Source organism: Leptosomus discolor, chromosome 6 (genome assembly GCF_034619465.1).
Source record: "Leptosomus discolor isolate bLepDis1 chromosome 6, bLepDis1.hap2, whole genome shotgun sequence".
Lineage (NCBI taxonomy): Eukaryota > Metazoa > Chordata > Aves > Leptosomiformes > Leptosomidae > Leptosomus > Leptosomus discolor.
The window spans coordinates 56,369,863-56,391,354 of NC_141396.1; the positions used below are offsets into that span (position 1 = coordinate 56,369,863).

Consider the following 21,492-nt stretch of genomic DNA (forward strand, 5'->3'; position numbering starts at 1 on the left):
CCTTGCACTGCTAATTTATCCAGTGGCTTCATGAGTGCTTTTAACTTTAAATCCCTTTACATGAAATACATAGGATTTTTTAATAATAATATTAGAGATTTTTAAAATTAAAGTAAAAAGTCTAGCCATCAAACTGTGGGAAGCATAACTTCATTTCCTCAGTCTATGTATTTATTGTGATGAGGTTTTTTCTTGTAGTGAAAGATTAAGGCAAGATTAATTTTTTGATGTAGTGAAATTAAGTTCTAAAGGCTCTGTTTCTTGTTTGCAATAACTTGGTTTGAGTCTTAGCAACACATCCTGTCAAATTGGACATAGTGTGCCACATTGAAGTTACTTGTTGGAAATCTCCCATCCTGCAAAGCGGAGATCTTGTTTTAGTCATGATCCAGAAACCTTCATTCAGTTCTAGAGAAAAATACTAGCTTAGTGTGAAAAATATGTCTCTTTCTGTGTCGGGATATCAATCTTATGTGAGAGGAAAGTGAACTTCAGAAAGTGGAAACCACTAAATGGTTCCTTTTAAAAAGGAAAAAAAAAAAGGATTGGTTCAGGTTTTGGTTTTTTGGTTTGTTTTTTTTTTTTTTTTTACTCTTCTGTCCCAGGCCAAACTGGTCACTGAAAACATACAATCCTTTTCCAGCTGGAAAGTAGAAAAGTGTGAACACAACAATTCAGGAAGAATTACAAGATCTTCTTAAACTGCAGTGAGAATAAAGCAGCTTGGTTACAGAGTTGACTTCGTCTCTATGTTGAAGCCTGACTTTGGCTATGTAGTACTAGTATACTAGTACTTGAGGATAATTCTGAAATTAGGCTGCACTAGGAGATGAATCTGTGATGGAGGACTGAAGGCTTAAAGTTTTCTGTTTAGAAAGAGATAACATGAGCAAAGGAGAGCTCTGTGGTTCCCTCTAGCAGACATACTATGCTATGTTTAGGGTAGATTCTGCATCCAGATAAGGCAGAAACCCGTGCCAATGTATTTCCAGATGTTTGGAAGGAAGTTGTGTAACCACCAGTGGTAAAGCAAGGGATTTTTGTTTTATGTGTTGGTGGTCTTCAGGTGATTCAGCCAGGATGCTTCTAGAAGTTAATGATGCTCGTTTTTTAATTTCTAGGCTGAACAGCTTTCCTCGAGTTAAGGTTGCAAAGGCTGAGTGTCAGGCTAGAAGTAGGATTTCCCAGTTCCTTTACTTACTAGCAGACTACTGTTCTGTCGTTCTTCCAGAGCAGCTGCTTATAATGCCTATCCCAGAGGATTTTGTTATGGCAAGCTGCTGCTGAGTAGGAGGTTTCTGGGTAACTTTGTATTGCCGCATGCTTGCTCCATCTCTGCAAAAATAGCAGCACTTAGGCAAATTTTATCTGTTTTTTGCGCTGGTGAGTCAAATTGCTGAAAAGTCATGCAGTTCTTGACAAGCCTCACTGCCGTTATGAGTGAAGCATATTTAATAGATGTTGAAGTGAGAGATACACATGGAGAAAATGAAACTGTTGTGCTTTGTAATGTCTCAGCATCCTTGGGTTCTGAATTGCATGGCTGATTTCTGGGCTGCCTGTTTTGAGTTCCATCAGAGCTCTGGAGCCTCTTTTAGGCAGGGCTTTTCTTTTGCAAATAACAGCGTTATTTTGCGTTTCCAAAGACATTGTTTGCCATAGAAGTTAGGAGGAGTGTCCAGGTGAGAATATTCTGGTGGTATTGCAGGGCTGCAGATGAATGGATTCTGAATCCACAGCTGCCAGAACTTTAAGCTGATCAGACTTTGGTTGGCTGTTAGCAAAAATTGGAGGATTGTTAATTTTTTAAATGCTGTTCCAGTGAATTCTGTGAATTCTGTAATGAGAAGGAAAATGAGAAGGGACAACTTTCTCAATTACAGTCTTATATATGTATTTTTTATATATATATTTAAAATCTAAGCAAAGCAGCATCTTTTATATTACTTACATGAGAAATGGATACATTTATGGTTATTGATAAAATTTAAGAAAGCTTTAAATACTTTAATTTTGTGTTTTAATTCTAGCACAGCAGAAAGGGTGGATGTGAGTATGGGCTTCAGTTAAGTTCAGGAGTGCGTGTATGGGTAGTGGTGACTCTTCTTACAGTGCTGCTACCATTTGTAGCATTTTATGAAGACCCGTTTTATGCTAGTTTAGCCTGACTTTACAAAAAAACGCCTGTGTGCTGCTAGTCGTTTTCTCCCAGATGCAGTATCTACAAATGTATGTTAGGAAATACATCCTTCAGGGCATACCAGGATGCTGAAGTACCCAGCTCACATGAGGTGCTGTTTATTCCAGGTTAGAACTGTCAGTATATTAGGCCTTTAGACCTTTAAGAAGAAGGGGAGAGGAACAGAGGTAACAGAAGGCTGCAATGAAGTAAAAATTTCTATACCATATAAAGAATTTCGTATAAAGACTCTGTTTTACTACTTGAAGTATGTTAATTTTATTATAGTAGCTTTCCTGTATTAGTATTGAAACCCGGAGGTGTTGAAAAGCTGTTTGTTTTAGACTTTCTACAAGCACCAACTTGTTTTGTGTTTAATTGCCACGTTGTTGAAAGAATTCTTTTTCGCCTTGATGCTCACACTGACTCCGAAGCAAATAGCTTGTGAGGCAGTGGAGAATACGGTGGAGATCGTGCTGGAAAACTTGTGCTGAATAGCCGCTTGTAATTTGTTGTGGCAGCTCTTAGGACTTGCTGAACTGATAGTGGCAGTTCACGTGGGATGAGAGTGTTTGTGTTGGTAGAATGTTTTAGGAGCATTTGGTGTGGGATACCAAGCATGTGTTTCTAATACCGTTCTGGTCTCATAGGTGCAAATCTGACTCAAAGGCTACTTTTTTTTTTTTAATTTTAAAGGTTTATTTTGTTTTCCGATGTGTTGTCCAAGCACTTAAATGGCTTACATTCCAGTTCGTAAATAAAAACAATCCTTAACCTTGCTTGGCATTACAGCTGTTTCTTCTGTTTAGATACGTTTCCACTTTTTCCGATATTTCCATTTTACTTTCAGGTTTTATAGTGATCAGAGAGTCATGGAAATGACTGTAGGGCCATTCTCCACCTTCTTTGTCTCTGTATCTTGCTCTGTGTGTGTGTGTTTTGCTTTGTTTTCCTCTCCCCTTAATTTTCTGGTGTTTATTATGTATTAAAAACCTTTTTTTTTTTTTTTTTGCTAATGGGCAATTACTATCAAAACCTATACTGCTTATTTTATAGTTATAGCTTGTAATTTTAGGTTAGTTGCACTGATTTATGGAGGTGGTTCTAACTGCTGTTTTGTGAAGTACCCTGTGGGCTTTGATAGTGTGTTTGACAAAACTGATTTTCTGTATCAGCTTGCTTCCGGATCTTCCAGATGTTTCTGTTAAGAGACACTGCATATGCAACATGCCCTAATGATTCTTAGTGAAACTGTTTTAAGAGTCCTTGCTTAATCTCCATACTGGAAACATACCAAATTTGTGATACTGAATATGAATTTTGCTGTGCAAAGGCTGATCGGGGTTTTAATATGTTTAGGCACACACAAAATCCATGCCAAAGCATGCTAAACAGAAACAGAATCAGGCTACCAAAAAATAATGGAACTAGCAGTTGTTTGTTTATTTCGTCACAAGGGGCTGTGGTTAATTGCAGCCTTTTTGAGGAACCCTCATTATTAACAATTTAACCTTCTCTTTCAGGAATACTGAATCCTGCCGTTCTGCAACAGTAAATATTTAGTGTGTTTTTCCTTGTAAGGCGGAAGATATGGGAGCTACAATACTTCTGGGGCTGATAGAAGTTAGGAAAATTGCTAGGATAACCCTGGAGGTGGATTACTGGAGTAACAGGAGACAGCCTGGCTGCTTTGCTTTCCCTTCTTCACCCCCTGTTAGAAAGGAGCAGTTGTGCCCCAGTCTGTGTTTGGGGATAAGCTTCTTCAGGTTGTGTGGATGAGCAGAAGACTCTCGTCCATTCCTCTGTGGAAAGGAACAAACACTTCACCTACTGCTGCTCCTTGTTTCTCCAGAGAGAGAGAGAGAGGTTTGCTGGCTGGAATACATGGGATTAAGCCATTAGCTCTGTTTAGCTCTGGTTTACCTAAAATGTCCTTAGGCCAGCCTGCTTTACTGGCTGGAAAATACTGGAGTGAATAGCGGTTAAATTGAGCTTGAATATCACTGTACAACACTGTTCTATTCATGCTGGGATTCTTTGTAATTCTTTTACTAAATTTCTGTGGCCTTTTTGAGTTACAATTCAAAGGATAATTTAATTTTAGTGTGTTTCTTTTCTGCCACGCCACCTAGCTTTAGGCTTAGTAGTTAAATAACTGCTTATGCCGTGCATTCAGAAGGTGATTTAGAGCACCTAAGTTGGGCTTCTCTTCTGCCTGCCTTACTGTGGGGTGCTCACCCTTTCCTCTGATGATGCATGAAGAGATTCTGAAGAATAATTGCGATACCCTTTTACATTTAAGCTAGACAAATGTGCTTTTGATAGAGGGGACGATTTCTGCAAGTTATTTTATCTTTCCAAAGTAACAGAAGGAATCAGTATCTAATATAAGAGATATTTGTGAAATAACTGGAAAACTGTTCAAGAATACTTAGTTACATTTTAACTTTATCAAGAAACTTGGTTGTATTGTGTGACCTTACAATTAATCAAAAAGTTACTGTTTAATTTCTTTTAAGGTTTTCATAGGGAGCAACAGGTAGTTTAACAATGCAAATAGAAAGAACTAGGCATAAGCTAAGTCATACTGACTCAGATGAGTATCTGTTAAACATAGCTATTATAACACATTATTTTTAATGGAGTCAAAAATTGAATTCTTACCTCTAATCCTTGGGGGAAGAATAGAAGGGGAAAAAAGCCGATATACAGTGGTATGGGGGTTTTGTTTGGTTTGCTTTCTTGTTTGTTGTTTGGTTGGTTTTTTTTTGATCTAAACTGCTTTTATAGCTTCCTCTTCTTACTTTGCTGTAATACACAATTCATGAAAAAGTGACTGATTTGTAGCAGGAAAAGTTTTCACTTTATGGGATGCTGGTCAATAGCAGTAGTTTCATACTTCCAATGTAGGTGCCATTTTTGTTGTGTCAGTTCCTGTAACTAATACTTAGGCCCTATATATTAAACGTTAAATAGAAGTTAAATATAACAAGTGTTGGCTGATAAATAGCTTTAAGGCTGGAGAAGGCTACAAAGATAATTTTAAAAACAAATGTTTTACAGTGAGGGGATCAGTGAGTAATTTTAAAGTAGATTAATACCTGTAACTTGTGGTGAGAGCAATTCACCATTACTTCCAGAAGGGTGTTGTAACTTCATTCTTTCTGATTTTCTTGTCAGTGCTTGCTTTTAGTGACGTTTATGTAGATATGTGAAACCTCCCTTATGTGAATGAAGAATTACATCTAAGGCAGCATTATTATTGTTATTTGTAATTTGAAACACATTTGATAACATTTGGTGATTAGTGTTTGACTTTTCAAAATTTCCCACCAATCCTTAGTCTGTGAGATTTGAGTTTAATGTTTATTATTTTTTTGTCTAGCCTTGTTTCCTTAGAAAGATGCACATGATCATCTGGGCAGAGAACTGAGTTAATTTTGCCAATAGGAAGAGCATACGTAGAGAGTTTAAATAATAAAGTAATTGTGGGTAAGAAATGTTTCTGCTGTTATTATGGAAATAGGAGCTTGTTAGTGGTTTTCTTTTGTCCCTGTTTTGTTTTATTATCTTCCAGGACGGAACAAGGAACTGCATTCCATGGGCTCTTTCTGTTATTTTAGAGATCATTACAAAAAATAATGTATTCTGAATTGAGTGTTTGACAGGGATATGAGCACATCAGAAATAGGGAATAAACATGAGAATTGTTTACAGTTGAGCACAAGCAGTTTGTGAGAAAGCTAAATTGTGTATTTTTAATGTGCAGAAACATATCTTTTGAGCACTTGCAAGCATTTTGCAATATAACTTTTAATATTTGAACATTGCTGGAACATGTGGTATTACAATGTTTTTGGTGTTGAACATGGTCATTAGGGTATTTCTTGCAACAGTTCTCTCTAGTTACACTTTCCTTTGAATAATAAATAACTGCGCCAAGTGGTTGAAATCAGACAGTACTTACCAAACCTGCATGAGCAATTTAATTACAGAAACCAAGTGGAAAACGTTTTTAGTCTTTGACTGTCTCTGCTGAAATCTTGACTTCTGCCTCTTTTTGTCGTGCTTGTCTAACAGATTTTGTATAGAAATTAGCAGATTTTGGACATCGGTTAGTCTGACTTCTGCCTCTGTTTCTGGCCATAAAATGTTTGTGCAGTTGCCTTGATACTCTTCTGTCAGTCCTGACTGATCCAGAGTACCAACTTCCATCCCTTAGGCTTTCCCCTGTTGTCTTTGCGTAAGATTGTGTTTGATATCCAAAGCTCTTAAAGCAAAATATGACATTGCCATTAATATTGCAGTCTCATATAGCAGGCTAAAAATGTATGGAATTAGTAGACTGATAAATGTTTATGCCTTGTTTTCAGCCTGCCTGGTTTGGAGCATCTGAAGATTAAATAAAGCTCAACTTTTGATTCAAGATTGGCTGGAGTAAAAATTTCAGTCTTGAAGATGGAGGATTGTATTCTCTCTGTTTTGGGTGTCAGAGTAGACACTGAATACAACTGAATTATGTTAAAAGTGGTGCAAGTAGAAAAGCAAGGATGGGAAAGGGATGAGAAACAGGAAAGATGTAATTCATTGTATTATTTGTTGCCTGTTAACACGTGCAACTGTAGGAGTAAAATAGGCTTATATAATTAAGGAGTTGGCTTAGTCCTGACTCAGGTAACGGTAGGAGCATGGTAGGTGTGGCACAGTGAAGGATGAGTAATTATTAAATCTATGGAAAAATTAAGAACATATCCTGTTAAGCAAGGTCCTAATAAAGACTGTAGAGTAGATAAAATTCAGTGTATCTAGCCAGATATTAGTGTATGTGGCATCTTGCTTGTTTCCCAGCCCTATCTCAAGTGATTCTGCATAATTCAGGACGAATGTGAAGGGTGCTTGATGGGTGCAAGAGAGGTGCTACCTGATTCTTTCCAGTCAGATGTATTGAATGACGGTCTGTGCATAGTGCAGGGAACGTGGCCTGTGCCTTGGGGAGTTCATACCCTTGATCTGGGAAGTTGTATCACTCTGTGGAGGAAGATGGATTTCATCTGGGCTGAGATTATATTTAGGATGGGAAGTTTTTTCAGTCTAGTGACGCTCTCCTGTGGGTGTCGACTGGATGCTTGTACAAAAGGCTACAAATGAGTTGTGAATGTGATAACTCTATTTTATCTTGCATTACTTGCAGCAGACAGGTTTGCTTTTGGTATTTCCATTAATTTTCTTTTCCTCATCCATGCATTTAATTTGTTGTTTCTTTTTAATTTATTTCATTGCTGTTCATTCCAACAGCTGTAGTTCTCATGTATGGAACAGCTCTTGAGTTCCCACCCTGTGAACATCGCTGGTCGCTTTGCTAAGCAATCAGAATGAAATATTCATGTTGATCCAACGACATGCTTTAGAGATAAAGAATTGTTGAGAATTGTCACATTTTATGTCTGCAGATTCAGAAGGCAAATGCTTTAGAAGAAAGATCAAAATGTTACTTATTAGCATTACGGTTAACATAGTCTTCATTCTTTTTCTTTCTTTAACTTTTTGAGCGCTGGAAGCAACTTGAGAACCCTACAAGACAAAAAACTGAGTCATAAGCGCTGTTCAGCTATAAATTCATGTACATGCATTAACAGCTTGTGTTGCAAATGCAAAAAAACCGCAACCCCCCCAAACCTCTAAATACAGACTTCTGATATTCTATCCACCATGATTTTCTAGGAAATCAATTCTAAATAAATAAAATATAATAATATGGTTCCAAAACTGCTCCATTCATTATTAATAATTCTATTCTTTGAACTCATAAAGTAAAATAAATCCTATCGAACGTTTTTGTTAAAGTCAAGTAAATCATCAGTCATTCTTGTGCCACTTGATAGATACTTTTGATAGATATGTGATATACTTGAAAAAAGCAATTTTGAATAGATGCAAGGGCCTCTCTTTTGACAGTGGAAGACAGGAATTGTAATTCTTTAAGAATCAGTAAAAACCTAGAGCTTACCTTAGTTATGGACCTGGGAATATTGAGAAAGAAACAGACTGGAGAAATAACTGACAGTATTGATTATGCTGTAGAGAACAATCCTTCAGCATAGCTAGAACATGGATGCTTAGATGAAATTAAGGACTGCTCTGACAGTAACTTGAGTATATTCAAGAATATGTTAGTGCTGATTGTTAATGCAAGAATTTAATACAAACTAAACAAATCATTAAAGGGTCTTGCTTTCAGATCCAACTTGTTGAAAATACAGTTTAAAAAAGATGTATTTAACTGACTGTTCACATTTGGGATATCTGCATAACAAAAATAACCAGTAGGCACTGCTGTTAAAACCGGTGGTACAATCTGTTATGCTATGAAGAGATTACGATTTTGCAGTTCGGTTCAGTAGAGACATTGCTTCACGAAAGTCAGTATATGTAGGTCACAGTTTTTTAGTGTTTTCAAAGGCTCTTTGTGTTTTAGAAGTGTGATCTGCATCTTGTTGTAGAAGCTGGTCATTTTTAAAGAAGTGTTTCTTAACTCTGCTTCTTCTGAACTGCTTCAGGTTTTTATTTTTATTTTTTTTTAATTTTTAAATTTTTTTCCTGAGTTGTGTGTGTGTGTAAGATGTAAAGCTACAAACCATGCTCTCCTGTGTCTGGAAAACTGTCTGTTCTTCCAGTGTTTAATTAGTGTTCTCCAGTTGTGATGGGTAGTTTCCATCCCATGGATATACTGTCATACTTCTGTCTCTTACTGATTTCTGCAGTTAAGAAAAGAAATCACTAAAAATGTCTTTTTGAAGGGCTTTTGGTAGGACTTAAGTGCATATTCCTGAGCTTCAGCTTCACTACTTAAATATTTCTAGCCATGATTTATTGATACTGAAAAGATCTGGCATGAATGAAAGTAGAGGTGCAGTCAGGACTCTGACAGCCATGTGGGTCATGTTAAAACCCCCTGAAACAGAAGAGTTAAATTTGGTTGACACTAGCTGTGTCAGCTATGCTTATTATTACTATTTTTTGTTTGTTTATAGTGTTAAAGCAACACTTAATTCCAGATGCCACTATTAAATACATGCATGGACTTGTATCTATGTAGTTTAGAAATGAGTTCATACCTTATCTGCTTGAGTTCTAATGTTCTTGTCAAGAAGGTTAACTGCTTGATATACTCACTGTGTACAGTGCTCATAAGGAGGTCCCTGAGCTTTCCTGTATTATAAATGACTGGCCATGATAAACTAAAAAGTGTTTTATATTTGTATTAATTCGTTTGTTTTTTAGGTCCATTTTCCAGACACAGAGAGGGCAGAATGGCTCAACAAGGTAAGGGTAGTCATTAGCATTGCTTCCAAATGGGAATGGGGAGGAGGGAAATTCGAGATAAAAACCAAACCAAACCAAAACAAATGGTGAGGCAAGAATCTGAGAACAGAGTAGTTTTAGTGTTCTGTGCTCTTTACGCACTTGAAGCTTCTGGTTGTTGATCCAGTTAGTCCCAAGAAAGATTAAATCTGTTTTCCTGGTCTTGAAATTGTGAGTTTTGGAGAATGACTTTAAGTGGCATTAAAATAATGACATCTATAATTGTGTGGAAGTCATAGCAGCTGTAAACACAGTCTTTTATGTTCTACTTGTCTGGGATACTTTCCAGTTACTCTAGGTTCCTGACCTCCAATCTAAAAATAAATCAGTTTTGCAGTTTTGATTCGTATGTGTGATAATCTAAGATATAGATCTATGCAGTGGGTTTTTTTAATATCTTTCACTCAAAGAGCATAGAACATGAGTTAATTTTCAGATATGACACTAAAATACTGTATTTTTTACATTTATAAACCTTATACATGTATTTAAGAAATGCACTTGAGCCATTTTTCCTTAGTCTTCTCTTTACATGCAAATTAACTTAAACCTCTTCACCCTTCTCCCCAGCATTCACCGTTAGTGCTGAATGCATATGCATTCATGGGATAAAAGAATATTCTTTATATTGTTTTTCTCCTCCAGTGCTTCAGATTTGTGCAGATGTATAAAACACACAAATTGAGGATTTTAGAAAGCTTTCCTGTATGTAAAAAGGAACCAGTTTTTGTGTCTGTAACGAGCTGTATAGAAAACTTGCATGTTTAAAACTTTGTACAAAATGTCTTATGTATGCCTTAAAGAATATTTTTTAGTTGTCTGTTGTGTCCCATATAGATTTTTTTATTATTATTGTTTTTATTTTTTTTTTCCCTTAGACTGTAAAACAGATGTGGCCTTTTATTTGCCAATTTATTGAGAAACTCTTCCGGGAGACCATAGAACCAGCAGTAAGAGGAGCAAACAACCACCTCAGTACCTTCAGTTTTACGAAGATTGATATTGGTCATCAGGTCAGTGTCTGGTGAGGTTTTCTAAGGCTCTGCCTTGCATACCGTTTTCATGTAACATGTTTAAATCTACACAAAAATGTTTCTTAGTGGCACTTGGTGGTAAGCCTGATTCTGCTGTTGTAACATTAAAATAAAAAGCATGCATGGCTTTTTTTTAGCAGAGGCTTCAGGGTTGGTTTACTTTTTTTTTTTTTTTTTTTCCTGGGGTCTCTGCTTCAGAAATTTGCCTGAGAATTGGGAGAAGACTCAAAGTATAGTAACTCCTAGTCATGAGAAGAGCTCGTAGCAACATGATATTAATACTGTTCATGTAATGCTTTACATTAAGTGAGCAGGGACCATTATCCTTTTCTTGCCAGATGATCCAAGTGCAATTACCTTTCTTGTAACAGATGAACTTTTAATCACGTTCTGTATGGAGTCCAATGACAAGGCTGCTGGCTCAGCTTTCCAAAGGACTGCCCATAATGTAGTGTTAACGAGCAGAAAGGGGTTTACTTTCTGTTGGGTCCCACTGAAGAAGAGGTCATAATATATGGCTCTTACATGCCTGCAGAAGAGCCTGTTTGGCCAGTCCAAGCTAAGAATAAGTTACCTCTGCTTGCAGTAAGTTCGCCACTACTTACTCTTACCTGCATCAACTAGAACTTTACTTCTGTTGAGATGCAGCTTAACAGCTTTTTTGTGAAGTTGTCTTTTGTGTTCCTCTTGCTTGTCATAAATGGGGTTTTAAGTAAAGATTTTAAAATCTCTGCCCCCTGCCCCCGAATGTTAGGAAAACTGAAGTTAAGTTTCAGATGTGATGGAGGAGAATTGTTTTTCTCTCTTTGTGACTATTTCAAGTATATTACAGTTCGTTATGCTTTACTGCACCTTCTGTACTGTGTTTTTGGGGTTTTTTTGGTTTTGTTTGTTTGTTTGTTTTAAAAGTTGTAAATCCTTTTACACCTGGCCTCTGTCCTGCCATAGATATACCTGTATTACAGACTGTAGAATAGCATTCCATTTAAGGCATACTAATTTTAAGTGGGGTTTAAATTAGCTTCCATGCCTCTATATGCTTCTGCAGCTGGACTGAGTTATCTTGAACAAGAGAAACAGCTATTCTTACTTTATATTGCAGCCTTGATTGGGTTGCATCTTGTGAGCTGCACAGACCCCAACACAGTGGGAGTCTGACAGCAGTGAGATTTCCATTTTACTTAAATTACTAAAAAGGTGTAAACAGAAATACGGCAATTTTTCCAGACAGGAAAAATTCAAAATGTGACAGGAGGTGGTGCTAAGTAAGGTCATTGGTCATCCTCTCCTACCGTGTATTTGATGAACCTGTGAGTCTTGGGAGTGTTTGATTGGTATGTGTTGTTCCTGTATGAGAGAGGGAGGGAGCAAGGGAGAACAGGAGCCCAGCAGTTTAGAGAGAGAGAGAGCACAGAGTGGTTGACACAACTTTTTGTGGGGATTATGGGTTATTTTCATCCATTCTGACTGAATTCCACTTAAGGCAACTCCAATTTTGTGAATTAAATTTAGCTTGTTTTAGTTGCACAGAAATGAATGCTTTGTCTGTGAGTGTGAGACATATAGCAGTACAGAGAAATTACATGTTAATTGGAGGGAGAGGGAAATCTTTCGTAAATCTTGTAATCTAGTGGTCTAAGCCCAGGGTAATTGCTGGAAGGGTTGTGGTTGAGTAGACCCAAGCAAGGTAATTCTAACCCTTGCAGTAATATTTTGAGCTAAATCAGTAGCTTTGCTTCACGCCTTTTAATTATGCTTATAGTAAATTCTTAACTCCAGGCATGAATGTGTGTTTATTCACCTTTATTTTGAAGTTAAGAGTTTAATATGGTATAGTTCAGAAGAAGGATCCAGCTTTTACTTGCTTCATTGTTTCAGCCTCTGCGGATAAATGGTGTAAAAGTCTATACTGAAAATGTGGACAAAAGGCAGATCATTTTGGATCTTCAAATCAGGTAAACATTATTATCATATTACAGTGGTGCCCATGCTTTATAATATGTGCTTTGTTCGATTCAGCAGTTATGTTGGCCTGAAAGGAGAAGAATTGCTTCATTACACAAATGTAGTTAGTTCTAATTGTGTATGACTGGAGGAAGGAACTGCGTGCTGTAAATAGGATTTATCTGAGGGAAATAGTATGTCAACTCAGTGTGACCGCATCATTAAAGTAATGTTGGTTAATAAAAAAAAATACTTTCCAAAGCTAAAGCGCTGTCTTTGATTTTTTTGTTTGTTTGTTTGTTTCTAGTGTATTAAAACTTTGTCATTAAGTTTAGTCTAGTCTAAAATATAGGACATAATATTTGGGGTTTTTTACTTTTCTCAGTTACTCAGATTTTTCTATAAACAGGACATTAGAAAGAGAGAATGATAGCTACTGAAGTACTTGTGCTCATACCACTAACCGAAGTAAATCTATGTATTATGTGATGCCAGAGTGACTGTGCTCTGCTGCTTCAGGTTTCTTTGCCCTTTCATCCTGAACCCTTTTATATAGGTTTATAAATAGATCTACCCAACATTTGCCAAAGTCTTTCTCAACACAATCTGCAGTTACAGAGTTCTTTGAAAGTTCACTCAGTGAAACCAGCAATGTTTTTATATTTGACCATCAAAGATATGTGTAACAGTGACTACTTTCACCTGTTTGTAGGTTGTGGAAAGGCCAGATTTGTCAGTCACTGACGATCCAGTGAAGAGCAGCCTTCTGTGTTTCTTGCTGTTTCCGTGGCAGTAACCAGAAGGGTAATCAGGCCTCTCAGTGTCTCTTTTTCAGAGTTGCTTCCAAAGTTTGAACTTGGTTATTCTTAATTTTGAATTATCTATCTGAATCTCAGCTGTGTTGAAGACTGCTTCTTTGTCAAAGCTGGGCCCCAGAGTGATGAGAAGATACTTCTGCATCCTTTCTTTGGTTCCAGAGAGGGGTGGGGACAACGTCTGTGAGCAGGGCTCAATCTTTATTGAATTGAATCACTTTATTTCTGTGGGAAAAAGACAGCTATCCAGATCAGGGATTGGTGCTGCTGGACAAAATACAGCAGGATTATTTCTTGAGAGCTTGTTTCACTGGATGGATGCTGTTAGCCCTAACAGAGACATTTCCTTCTGTTTTCTCTCTGTTGTCACTTTGGATAGCAGCTGTGAGAACAGCTTCACCTCTTCAGACTTAAGCCCTCAGGAAAAAGACTTGTCTGAGCACTGTGGACACAGTGCAAATAAACTGTTTTTGAGAAGCTATTTTTGAGACATTTGGGGGGCCAAGACCATTTCTTCCCTTTAAAGCAGAATTATTCCCACAGGAGGATAGGGTAAACCTAGTGTTTCTTTTTTTCTTTTTTCTTTTTCTTCATGAAGTAGGTTGGGACAGATAAATGTACAATATGTTTGTACAAAAATTTCAGCAAGAATGTCCTATTACCTAGACCTAAAGGAAATCTTTACCCATGTGTCTCATTGCATTACACTGCAACCTACTTAGAGAAGTGATAACAGCTGGAATAGAATCCAGTCTAAAAGGCTGAAAAAAAATCCTTGAAGTGGTTTAAATAACAGTAATAGTGCTGAGTCAGCTAGGTGCCCATTTACCCTGACAGCCTGTCCCTACTGCCTGGAAGCATAGGCTTCCAGGAAGAAAGTGGAAACAAGAGAGCTATGGAGTGACTGTCATAGCTTCTAGAAATTACGGCTTAGACAAAACAACCATCAAAGGAAGTCCTGGTTCATGTTTAAGACTTGTCCTTGACACCTTCTCATTGGTAAAGGGCTGTTTTTCAAAGGCTTTTACTTATGCAAATTTAAGACAGATTGCACCCCAGTATCAATTATTACTGTTTGGGGTTTTTTAATTTTTTTTTTTTTTTTTAATGTTCTCTAAGGGTCTATCACTGGGTTTATTTCAGCAGTAACAGGAATGAAGTGTTTCTGTATTAAATGTTCTTGGCATGTTTAGACACACAGTGATGTACAGCTAGCAGCCCTAAACTGTTTCTTAGGGAATGAACTTTAGTTCAGTTTTGCAAGATTATAAAGAACAGTCTTACTGCTGGAGAAAAGTCTATCCTTCGAGGTATTTATCCCTGTAGATTTTAAATCTCCGGTTAAATTAGTTTGTTCTAATTTAATTTAATTTTATTTTAAAATTTAAAGTTAGCAGCTTTCTGTAAACTTTTCATTCCCTAAATACAGTTGAGAGGGAAAACAATCTCTAAGCATTCATAAGAATAGATGTGTAAAGCCAAGCCCTGGGGGGGGGGGTGTGTGGCAGGGGGGAAGGAAGGAAAGATTTTTATTTGGTTTATGTTTTTAATTTTTTTAAAGTACACTCATTCTTTTAATAACCTCCTTTTATCCTGCTCTTTCACTGTTGTGGCTTCTTTTAGCCCTTTCTGCTGTCAGTTGTTTGGGATGGGGTATATGCGTTTGCTTTGGACCTTCCATACAATATGTTTAAGCAGTTTCAATGTGTCTCCAAAATACTTCAGTATTTTTTGCATCTTCCTTGAGTTTTTTTTTTTGGTTTTTGCTTTAAGTGTAATTGCAAAAGGAGTGTGCATTGATTTAGTTTCTATTGTTTCTGCAAAGATACTGAGTGCATTATGGTCATTGCTTCAGAGTGTTTTTCAGAACCTTTTGAAACAGGTCCTGTGCATTGGTCAGGAGCCAGTTAAGAACTTTACTCTTGTAAGCAGCTTGACTAGCTAATCCACAAAGCGGTCACTGGAAAATGTATTTAAAGATTCAATTTCAGGACTACATTTGCAAAGGGAACACTTTACCTTTCTCTTACTGTGAGCTTTATGTTAATAAATTGTCAAAACTCATGTTACAATTTAAAAGTCTGGTTTCTAGTGATGAAGATGTGCAAGGGAAAAATTTTATCTATTTGAGCAAATGAAGATAAAATCTAAATAAATTGTTAATAAATAAAAATCTTACATTTGCTAAAGTGCATGGATGTAGTAAACATTTGGGGAAAATTAAAGGTTATGGATCAATAGAAAACAAGGTAAACTGTCGAATTAAATGTGAACTGTAGTAAAGAAAGCCAAAAAAGGTTGAGCGATTGAGGAAATATTTGTTAATAGTGTACAACTGAGTCTTTTCACCTTCTCATAACACAAAAAATAGAGGCACTAAAAGAAAGTTTTAGGTTGCAGATTTAAACATGTGGAAGTGTTTTTTTCTCATGTGGCATACTTGAATGGAGAAACTCGCTACCATTGTACTGGAAGAAGACAGATGTAAAAATGGGGTCAAAAGACCTTCTAAAAATAATGAAGATAGTCCAAAGTACGGAATCACAGACCACTGTCATCTGGGAAATATGTTTGTCCTATTCTTTCTTTGTTTTTCTTCTGAGCATCTTCTATGGACTACAATGACCACACACAGTATACTGTGCTTCTCATCCGATTCAGTACAGCTGCTCTTACATTCTTACAAGACTGTCCTCATTAAACTGTAATTTATCTCAGTGATCTGTACATTACAGGGGTCATAAATATTTCTGGGATATTATGATCTGAATGTATGGAATTTGCTTACTAAATGAGCCTTCAAGTTGTGTGTTATGTTACAGTGGAATTCTGTACAGCATCGACTGTTAACGGACCCAGACAAATATCTTGGGGAATAAAACCATGTTTAACTTTATAATAAAGTTAAAAGTTGTTGACTTATTTCCCTCAAATGCAGTTTGTTGCTATTTCTACTTCAATTTGTCATCATGTTGTTATGGATTTTCAAATGAGTGTATTGCTTCCCAGTCTTCATAACACAAATAGTTCTGATGCTACAGAGTGCCAAGATTGAGGTTTCAGTTGCAGGTTTTAATTGACCTTGCTTCTCTGTATCATGTTGTTATGCAATTATATGTGTGTGTCTATTTATATATATCTACTATCTCTATATATAGTTAGATCACTAAAAATAGAAATTACATCGTTTTAAATTGTGTATTAAAAACTATATACCTATTTTAAACTGTACCGTCACACTACATTCTTTCCAGGGACAGCAATGTTCACCTTCCTTTCACATAGACTCCTGTCATGTTGTTGTCTTGCAGTTCCCCAAACTGGTCTTTGTACCAAAATGGTTCTGCATAGTGTTATCTTTTGAATAGTCCAAAATAAATTCAATGTTGGATGTTTACAAGAGTGTCTCGGTACTATTGTTTATTTCTGTTTAAGGGATTGATAAGATTTGCATTTGCCTGGAATCCCGTAGGCAGCACTGTCACACACAGAGCACAGGAGGCTACAGCTCATTTGAATAATGGATATCCTGAATGCAGCAGCTCTCACCTTCATTTTCTTTTGATAGTGCCTTGTGGACATCAGTTGTCAGGGGGGAGGGAGCAGGGGTCCTGCTGTTCTGCTCTTATTGTGAGAGTAATTTATTTTATTTTGACTTGATCCTAAAATGGCCCCATGAGGAGAGGAACTCCATTTTGTTCATGATTTCCCAGACATTTCTGTAATAAGATTCTGTCAGACACCTGAACACGGCTGAACACTTTTTCACTGTACAGGCTAGGTCTAACCTAGTGTTAGGAAGCCTGGGCTCTACTGTAGAATCTGGAACAGGATGCCTTGTAGAGGAAACAAATTTCCCCTCCCTCCCAGCAGTGTCTGACTTTGTTTAAGCTGCCTTAAATCCTCCCCACTTAGTTCCTTCTTGCATTTTCTTTAACTGGGCAGTCTGCTCAGAAAGCTCTTCAGATTTCACTTGGCCTTTCATTACAACCCGTATCTCCGTAGCCAGTCTACTTATCCAGCCAGTCTCTCCCTAGCTGTAGCTTGGTATTCAGACTGTTGGCTTTTGGTTTTAGCTCTCATTCTGTAGAATCATTGACCAATTCCCTTGCTAAATCAGAGTCTAAAGCTTTCTTCCTAAATTCCTTGTTGAGTCTCAGAATTACTTTGTTTTCAGACCCAATGTGGCTCACGGCAGCAGCAGTTCTTGGTAAAGATCTGCTCAACTCTGCCGGTACATGCTTGACCTGCCTGGAGCTTCAGGAAAAGCAGCTGCTAAAATCTGAGGCTGAGGTGTATACAAATAGTCTTTTAGCCTTTGTAGCATAGGCAAAATAGATGGGGCTTTTTTTTACCATCTTCTACAAATCTGTCTCTGAGATAGAGGGCAGCATCTGCAAAATTTCAAGCCCCCTTGACCTTGCATCCTCAAAAATGGGGTGTAAGAACTGTTCAGGGAAAAACTTGCACCATTTTTAATATATTCTTTTCTAATTTCCTTCCTGCCTCCCTCTCTTCCTTCAGAAAGGGCTCAGCTGTTTTTGGCTTAAACCTTGCTTAGTGGGTCATCCAGCTCCGCATGCCCAGCTTACTGAATTTCTAAATAAGACTGATTTTGCAAGTCTCTGAATATTTCAGACAATTTTGATTTTTAGCAAAATAACCATCTCTGTCTAGTGCTTCTCATGATTATATTAGATGAGCGTGGCTTTGGGTACATGTACTATCAATGACACCAATGTAGAGCTTTCCTGAAATGAAGTACGAGTTTTGGGTCTGTTGCTTCCCAAAAATAAGGCTACTTGCGCGTTTTCTCTTACATATGCTTCTGGAGATGATTATATACCTATGTATTAATTTGAGTTATTTGGGTGACAGTGGTGATGATTTGAAGGGGATGTAATTTTTTTTAACAATCTTGACTTTGTTATATGTGGGAATGTTTTAACATGCATTTTTTTTTGTGTACAGACTGAGGTGCCAAATAAACCGTCATGACAGTGCAAAACAGGACTAACAGTGTGTTGCAGTTTGCTCCATTAAAGTGAAGCGTATACTTTCTTTTTTTTTGTTGTAGTTTTGTTGGAAACTGTGAAATTGATTTGGAGATAAAGAGATACTTCTGCAGAGCTGGTGTGAAAAGTATACAGGTGAAATTAATTTTTTTACTTTGATTTTGATATCGAGTCATCACTGAATCGTTACTTTCTAATTAAATAGTTTGTAAGAACAAACCAGTAATTATGTAGTTTTGCTGCTTACTGTTTTTTTTTTTTCTCAGTTGCGTAATATTGGGATTGCATAATAATTTCAGTAATATGACTTAGCTGAAAGGGTAAATTCCTTTCAGATGTAGAACTGTTATAAATATATAACAATTTCTACTGGAAAAGATGGAGATAATTTCACATCAAGCCAATGTTCATGTGATGTGTAATTTCATAAAGGGACCATGGAGCTTAAAATTATTTTTATTTAGTATTCCAGTGTTAGATGCAATTATTAGTTTAGATGCTATTATTAATAGTAGCCGTGCTTCTGATACTGTTTCTCAAATTTCCTCAATTTTCTGATAACAGATATCTCTCTCTAATGAGGAAAAACAGTATGCCTTTATTTTTGTTGTGTGTCTTGTCATACCTATAAGGATTTACCTACTTTTGTTCTAGTGTCTGGGGATGCCATTGTATTCGTTTGTGTTACATTTGTTTACGTTGAGCTGTATAAATAATCTACTTCATGTTTTTAGCAAAATTACCACTAACATGACACAGCATCATGTACATGAATGTAATGAATTTGTAAGCCAAACTATTTAGTGCCTGTGTTAAATTTTTTGGGTTTGATTGATATGTAAAGTGATATATATATAATTCTTCCATAATCAAGAATTTAATGAATTAAAAGTGTGAACATTGCCAGTGAATACATTTTATTTAAAACTAGAACTAAAGTCAATTCCATTGCCTTTTTTTCCTCATCTTCCGCAGATCCATGGCACTATGAGGGTTATCCTGGAACCATTAATTGGAGACATGCCTTTGATTGGAGCACTATCCCTTTTTTTCCTTAGGAAACCTGTAAGTACTTTTATCTCTGTCTCTACCCTTTTTAAGAGTGCTGGTGAAAGTAGTCAGAAACTGATGGAGCAAGAATTCAGCAGCAAAAGGGAAGAATTTGGGAAATCATTACCGTTTGGTGGAACTTTCCCAGAAAAATAGTGGACAAATGTTATGAATACTAGAAGAAACGAAGATCAATAATATTTACCTTGGAATTATGAAGTGTGTTTTGTCAAAACTGTCAGATTTTTCTTACAAGTTGTCTGCATAGGGAAGATCAACAGATGCTGTCTAGGTTGTTTGTAAAAAGCTTTTCTCAGGACAGTCTGCAGGTGAGCACGGTGTAAGATGAAATTCCACAAGATCTGTGTAAGGTTGTTTTGAAAACCGTGCTGGTGTTACCACAAATTAGAATCAGAATGGGTGTTTTGACATTACCCGCTACAGTGATTGAAGTTTTTGTCGTAGATAGCAGGTGGCCAATTTCTGTTACATTTACCAATGGCTGAAGTATGAGAATGGATGAAGGAGAGAGTGAGATGGGATTTGAATTCAAAATGCTCATGACAGCAGAAGTTGGAGGGAGAGAGGTTGTTACGTAGTTCATTTGGAATATGTGCTAGGCCAAAGTGGACATTTGGGCAGGAATAATGGTGAAACAAAGGTAAACCAACAAGGCCTTGCTGGTATGAAAATGATAGGGCTAGACTGGCATGTGTAAACAAGAGGGTAATCCACAAATGCTTTCAGTTTTAGGCACAGCACTTCAACAAAGATACTGACCAGTTGGAGAGTGTCCAAAGTAGCGAGATGAGAATAAACTTGACCTTTGAGGACAGACCAAAAGAATGGGTATTGTTTAGTTTGGAGAAGACGGAGGAGAACGTGTTCTTCAAAAATGTGAAAGGCTCTTACAGAAAAGAAACACACAATCTCTTCTTCATGTCAATGGCAGATAGGATAACAAATAGTCACAGCAAGGAAGATGCAGGCTGGGCAAGGGGGATGAGGGAAGGCCTGAATGGTAGTGGTAGTGAAGTGCTGTAGTAGGCTGCCTGGAGGCACTGGGAATCTCCGTCACGGATGTCTCTTAAGAACAGATTGGACCTGCATCTACTAGGATTGACATAAGTACAGTTCTTCCAGAACTGTTCACACAGACTGGCTCTTGAGGTTGCATCCAACCTAGTGAGTCTTGTAGAAGGTGAGATCCTGGGCATTCTAACTGGCATTACCTAGAAGGGTTGACCATGACTTAGTAAGAGTCAAAATACTTCTTAAATTAAAACCTTTTTTAATTACTAAAGAATATAATTATGTACAAACTGAAATTACTTTCAAGGTATTATAGCATTTGTCTAGGACTCTACTGTGTTTTACCAGCTTTTTGAAGAAGTAACTGATTTCTTTATCTAAATGAAATTGTAGTATACTTTAGAAATCTTTCCTAGGGTTCTCTGCTCTTTACTACCCGAATAGCAATGAAAGTGGCTGGGGATCTTTTTTCTCAGCTGATACAAATTTGTATCATGGAGTCTGGCACCAGAATTATTGCAAGATGCAATAACATTGTAGTCATCCCAGACATATTTACATTCTCTTGAATTCGATTCAGAGAATTCAAGAGAATGATTCTTAGCTCACCAAAGAGGAGGAAAAATTCTGCATCTGAGTTATTTGAAGAAAATGAGTTAAGGAAAGCTTCCTGAGGCTACAAAGTTTTCTGAATTTTGGCCTGTCACAAATTACCTGATAGTTACTTTTCATGAGAAGCTGTGTTTTATATGGCTGCCTTGCCTTTTCATGCTGAACTTAAATATGATCTTTTAAAAATACAGTAAGTGCAAAGTCTGAAACTAATATGGTTTTCAAAAGCTGGGAACCTGGGTGGTGTAGTCATACAATTTCAGTTCAACACTTTCCTCTATTTTAAAATGACAGATATATGTCATTGGAGTTTGCGCTGTGATAAGGCACTGTAGGTAGTGAGTTGTTGCACCTTGGAGTGATTTTTTCACTTCAAAAGCTGTAGTCTGAATCTCACAGGTAAGGTTGGCTGACAAGCCAGTATGTCTGTTGGTAACTTGATGCAGCAT

The 21,492-nt window shown here is 37.0% G+C and overlaps 1 protein-coding gene across 3 annotated transcripts in view; it reads left to right on the forward strand.

The window, feature by feature from the left end:
- ESYT2 (extended synaptotagmin 2) overlaps nucleotides 1-21,492 on the forward strand; it is an 81,319-nt gene that overhangs the window by 20,810 nt on the left and 39,017 nt on the right. For all 3 annotated transcript variants that reach the window (XM_086466664.1, XM_086466665.1, XM_086466666.1), the window contains exons 2-6: nucleotides 9,461-9,502; nucleotides 10,420-10,554; nucleotides 12,454-12,530; nucleotides 18,412-18,484; nucleotides 19,325-19,414. In XM_086466664.1, coding sequence (XP_086322790.1) covers nucleotides 9,461-9,502; nucleotides 10,420-10,554; nucleotides 12,454-12,530; nucleotides 18,412-18,484; nucleotides 19,325-19,414 — 417 coding nt within the window. The remainder of the gene's footprint in view (nucleotides 1-9,460; nucleotides 9,503-10,419; nucleotides 10,555-12,453; nucleotides 12,531-18,411; nucleotides 18,485-19,324; nucleotides 19,415-21,492) is intronic.